Raw genomic sequence first — 5,398 nt, forward strand, 5'->3', positions numbered from 1 at the left:
AAAGAAAAAAACTTTGGACGGGGGGCATCTCTCTAAGAATGGAGAAGGATAAGGAGAGAGTTAGATATTTTCTCTTCTTTTTTTATTTGCTAAAAAAATATGAAATGACCTTTATGCCCTTAACTAAAAACCAAACTTCAATTTGGCCATTTCCTTAGCCTTTCCATCGCCTATTAAATTTCCAAATCATTATCCTAATAAAGTTGCTCCTAAAATTTTCTCATTAAAATAATTCAACTCGTAAAAAATTTGCACTTGGATTTTAAACTTGTATTTCACAACTTAGAGAATATTAATATATATATGTATAAGGATAACGGAATGCGGGCTAACATTAGCTTTATAGTCTACCTCTTATTGCTTGGCTCAACAACTTGTAGGCGATAAGCAAAAGGACATACACAAAAGAAAAAAAAAATTACAACCGTTGACTTTACTATGTCGTCTAGTACTTTTCCATAGCACCCCTTAACGTCTCAGCCGTATCTTTTCAGAAAAAAAAAAAAGGTAAATACAAAACCCATCCTGGTTATTCATGAATTGATTTTGGTTAACTTTTTAAAGATAAAAATAACAAAAGAACAAAATAAAACAAACAAAATACTAAAATAGGCTCTTTATTAATGTAATTACAACTTCCCTTTCTCCTTCATACGAGAGAAACCATTTCTCTAGATTTCATCTATATATGTATATATATATGTATTGATGAAATGACCCACATCAATAAGGACACAATACTATCAAACAACAAAGAAACTAAAATGGCCAATAACTCTTGTTTCATTATTATCTCTCTCTTTGGAGTTCTTTTGTTCACCATCATTTCAAATATGGCATCATCTATCGACGACGTTTCCACCATCTGTCCAAACACCTCAAACCCACCATTTTGTTCAAATGTGTTGAAATCTGCAGGCACTACAGATCTAAAAGGCTTGGTTATATATACCTTAAACCTTGCCAATACAAATGCTCGCAAGTCTTTGACACTAGCCAACTCACTGGAAAAAACCACCACCAATCCTCAACTTAAGCAACGATATTCGTCTTGCGCTGAGAGCTACGATAAAATTGTTGGCCACATTGAAAATGCCCAAAAGGACTTGGCAGTTGGTGACTTTAATGCCGTCAATATTGTAACTTATGATGCCATGACAGAGATTGACAACTGTCAGGGTGAGTTCGGGCAGCCACCAAAGGATACGTCGTTGCTTTTGAAGAATGGCAAGACTCTGAATGATATATGCAGCATTATTTTGGTTATATCCAATCTTCTTTAAGGGCTATGTACTTGGACATTTTTATCAATAAATAAAATGAAGTTTAATTTTTAAAACAATAACATTACTATTCGATGGTGATTGAAATTGATTATTTCGGTTAAGTTTTAGATGATAAAAATATCAGTTACTAGATAATTCTAACAAATCAAAATAACTATAAATAAAAAATTAGACTTGGAAGACATTATCCGTAATAGACTTATATTAATAGATAATTCCAAGAAATGAAAAATTACTAAAATTTTACTATCTTTTGTAAATATTTTTGTCAATTTTGTCATATTTGAAAATGCTTCTTCACATAATTCACATGATCTTAAAAATAAACCACTCACTATCAATGACTCAATCCACCGGGATTATACGTTTCCCCATTTAAATTTGGCCTGAAAGAAAGATTAAAGTCTGTCAGTTTTCTTCACTTAGTAAGACGGCACAACAATCTCCAAAAACACTTCATTTTGAGCATTCAAGCTATTTTACATTTCTGGATTCCTTGCAGTCTCGAATCTTCTTAGACTAGATTAAAAATCCACTTTCCAACCTTTAAACCTCAAATTTAAATTATTAGTAAAATGGATGTCCAAACTTATGTCAAACTCATTGGATCTTTCGTTTCAATACACTCTCAATATCAAACTAACGAGTAAATAACTTAGGGACTTACCCAAACTCATTTAAACAACCTCAACCGTGTTGATCAATGCTTCCAAGTTTTCTAAATCTTCAATTCCTCATACAAAACAATATTGGTAAAATCAAGTTTACACTAAAACTAAATGAATATTTAAGAACTATGAGAGAACCCACTAAATTTATCCAAAACCTTATCGATACCTTGTTAAAATGGCCTCGACAACACATTAATGGCTTTCTAAATTCTGATCTAGCACCTAAAATCATTGTATGTTCCAAAGCTTACATAAGTAACACCCAAGTAAACTCTAAAGATAATGGAACGTCGATTTTAAACCTTTAACATTCAACTCAAGGATTCAAGTATCATAGGTAATTAAATTTTAAAGCTTAAACCCAATGGGCATTCAAGAACTCTAGAACAACTCAACAAAAATACTCCAAAACCTCCTAAGAACCTAACCAAGTAATCTAAACCTCAATGTAAAGCACCATAAGTACCTTCTAAATTCAAAATCAAGCATCCGACATCATGAGTTATTTAATATCATCAATAAAATTAGATGGATATTCAAGACTCACTCCATAAAGCTTAGAATCTTACCCAAGTTGTATGAAAATGCCCAATTGTGAGCTTCTTATAGGCTGGACAATGGCTAAAATCACCCAAGAATCCAAATCTAACAACGAAATGAAATGGATATTGTTAAACTCAAGCTTAAACTTAATGGGTAATAAAAAATCCCCTTAAACACAACCTCAAATTGTCCTTACTTTAAGCGGAAAATCTAGCTCAAGAATGGATATGAATGGGGACTTTCTTGATTTCTGGCGAGTTACCACACACGACGGCTATACCACAGCTAACTCGTCCTAAAACCCGATTCAGAAAGTACCAAACTGAAACTTGAACTACAATTGAGACAAGGCTTGTATCGGCGACGTCACAATAGGCGAGAGCAGCGACTTGACGAATGAAAAACGACAACTAAGACACCGCTTGAAGAACGATGGACAACAACGCAACCTTGTGTGACTTGCTACGACTGGCGGTGTGCGTTCGGAGCAGTGGTTAACAAGGCGTGCGGCAACAAGACTCCTTCTGGTCGTGTAGTGCTACACGAGGTAAGAGTGAGATGGTGAGCATAAGAGAGCGACGGATAAATAGGGAGAGATGACCATGGGATGAGGGAGTCGGCGAGAAGAAGAAGAAAAAGAAAAAAACTTTGGACGGGGGGCATCTCTCTAAGAATGGAGAAGGATAAGGAGAGAGTTAGATATTTTCTCTTCTTTTTTTATTTGCTAAAAAAATATGAAATGACCTTTATGCCCTTAACTAAAAACCAAACTTCAATTTGGCCATTTCCTTAGCCTTTCCATCGCCTATTAAATTTCCAAATCATTATCCTAATAAAGTTGCTCCTAAAATTTTCTCATTAAAATAATTCAACTCGTAAAAAATTTGCACTTGGATTTTAAACTTGTATTTCACAACTTAGAGAATATTAATATATATATGTATAAGGATAACGGAATGCGGGCTAACATTAGCTTTATAGTCTACCTCTTATTGCTTGGCTCAACAACTTGTAGGCGATAAGCAAAAGGACATACACAAAAGAAAAAAAAAATTACAACCGTTGACTTTACTATGTCGTCTAGTACTTTTCCATAGCACCCCTTAACGTCTCAGCCGTATCTTTTCAGAAAAAAAAAAAAGGTAAATACAAAACCCATCCTGGTTATTCATGAATTGATTTTGGTTAACTTTTTAAAGATAAAAATAACAAAAGAACAAAATAAAACAAACAAAATACTAAAATAGGCTCTTTATTAATGTAATTACAACTTCCCTTTCTCCTTCATACGAGAGAAACCATTTCTCTAGATTTCATCTATATATGTATATATATATGTATTGATGAAATGACCCACATCAATAAGGACACAATACTATCAAACAACAAAGAAACTAAAATGGCCAATAACTCTTGTTTCATTATTATCTCTCTCTTTGGAGTTCTTTTGTTCACCATCATTTCAAATATGGCATCATCTATCGACGACGTTTCCACCATCTGTCCAAACACCTCAAACCCACCATTTTGTTCAAATGTGTTGAAATCTGCAGGCACTACAGATCTAAAAGGCTTGGTTATATATACCTTAAACCTTGCCAATACAAATGCTCGCAAGTCTTTGACACTAGCCAACTCACTGGAAAAAACCACCACCAATCCTCAACTTAAGCAACGATATTCGTCTTGCGCTGAGAGCTACGATAAAATTGTTGGCCACATTGAAAATGCCCAAAAGGACTTGGCAGTTGGTGACTTTAATGCCGTCAATATTGTAACTTATGATGCCATGACAGAGATTGACAACTGTCAGGGTGAGTTCGGGCAGCCACCAAAGGATACGTCGTTGCTTTTGAAGAATGGCAAGACTCTGAATGATATATGCAGCATTATTTTGGTTATATCCAATCTTCTTTAAGGGCTATGTACTTGAACATTTTTATCAATAAATAAAATGAAGTTTAATTTTTAAAACAATAACATTACTATTCGATGGTGATTAAAATTGATTATTTTGGTTAATTTTTAGATGATAAAAATATCAGTTACTAGATAATTCTAACGAATCAAAATAACTATGAATGAAAAATCAGACTTGGAAGACATTGTCCTTAATAGACATTAATATAATATTAATAGATAATTCCAAAAAATATAAAATTACTAATATTTTACTATATTTTATAAAACAAATTTGTTCAATTTGTTAAATTTGAAAATTCTTCTTCACATAATTCACATAATCTCTAATTCACATAATCTCTTAGGTTTACATGAAATTATAAGAATACCTTGGGCTATTCCTTTAATCTACGCATTCAAATTTTATAATATATATATATATATATATATATATATATATATATATATATATATATATATATATATATATATATATGCTTTTATTAATTTAAATGTTATATTTGAAAAAAAAAATTGTTTTTAAAATGGGAAATTTTCATAAATATAATAAACTACTAAAATATTTACTGCTTGTGTAATAAAGCTCATAAAGTTAGTCATTTTTTAAATATTCCACGTTTACCCTTCCATCTTTCTTCTCCTCCTCGCTGCAATTTTTTCTATCGTCTTGCTTCCTTTTCTTTTTTTTTTCCCACTGTAATCTCTTTCTAGATTTCTTTCTATCGTCTTCCTTCATTTTCTCTTCTTTTTTATTTCTTTCCATCATCTTTCTTCTTTTCCTCTTTTTTTTTACGTCGTTTAGATTAGAGTAATCAAATCTAAAAGATCGTGTATAAAGAATGTTGAAAAAACTCGTTTAGATTGATGTAGCCAAATCTAAACAATCGTGTAAAAAAATAAACAATCGTGTACCAAAATAATTTTTTAAAAAAATGTTTAGTCAAATCTAAATGATCGTATACCAAATAATCTTGA

General features: G+C 32.0%; 1 protein-coding gene and 1 long non-coding RNA gene across 2 annotated transcripts; one reads left to right on the forward strand and one right to left on the reverse strand.

Annotated features, from left to right (window-relative positions):
- Positions 1-723: 723 nt before the first annotated feature.
- LOC107991485 (uncharacterized) lies at positions 724-3,145 on the reverse strand. Its single transcript, XR_007815688.1, has 4 exons — positions 2,697-3,145; positions 2,527-2,602; positions 1,622-1,672; positions 724-1,235 (listed from the first exon to the last, which is right to left on the reverse strand). It is a non-coding gene; the product is annotated as an uncharacterized LOC107991485 (long non-coding RNA).
- An 823-nt stretch (positions 3,146-3,968) lies between these two features.
- LOC127143948 (pectinesterase inhibitor-like) lies at positions 3,969-4,418 on the forward strand. The gene has a single exon (XM_051079255.1). It carries the CDS (start codon positions 3,969-3,971, stop codon positions 4,416-4,418), a length of 450 nt encoding a protein of 149 aa, XP_050935212.1.
- Positions 4,419-5,398: the final 980 nt, after the last annotated feature.

Source organism: Cucumis melo, chromosome 11 (genome assembly GCF_025177605.1).
Source record: "Cucumis melo cultivar AY chromosome 11, USDA_Cmelo_AY_1.0, whole genome shotgun sequence".
Taxonomy (NCBI): Eukaryota; Viridiplantae; Streptophyta; class Magnoliopsida; order Cucurbitales; family Cucurbitaceae; genus Cucumis; species Cucumis melo.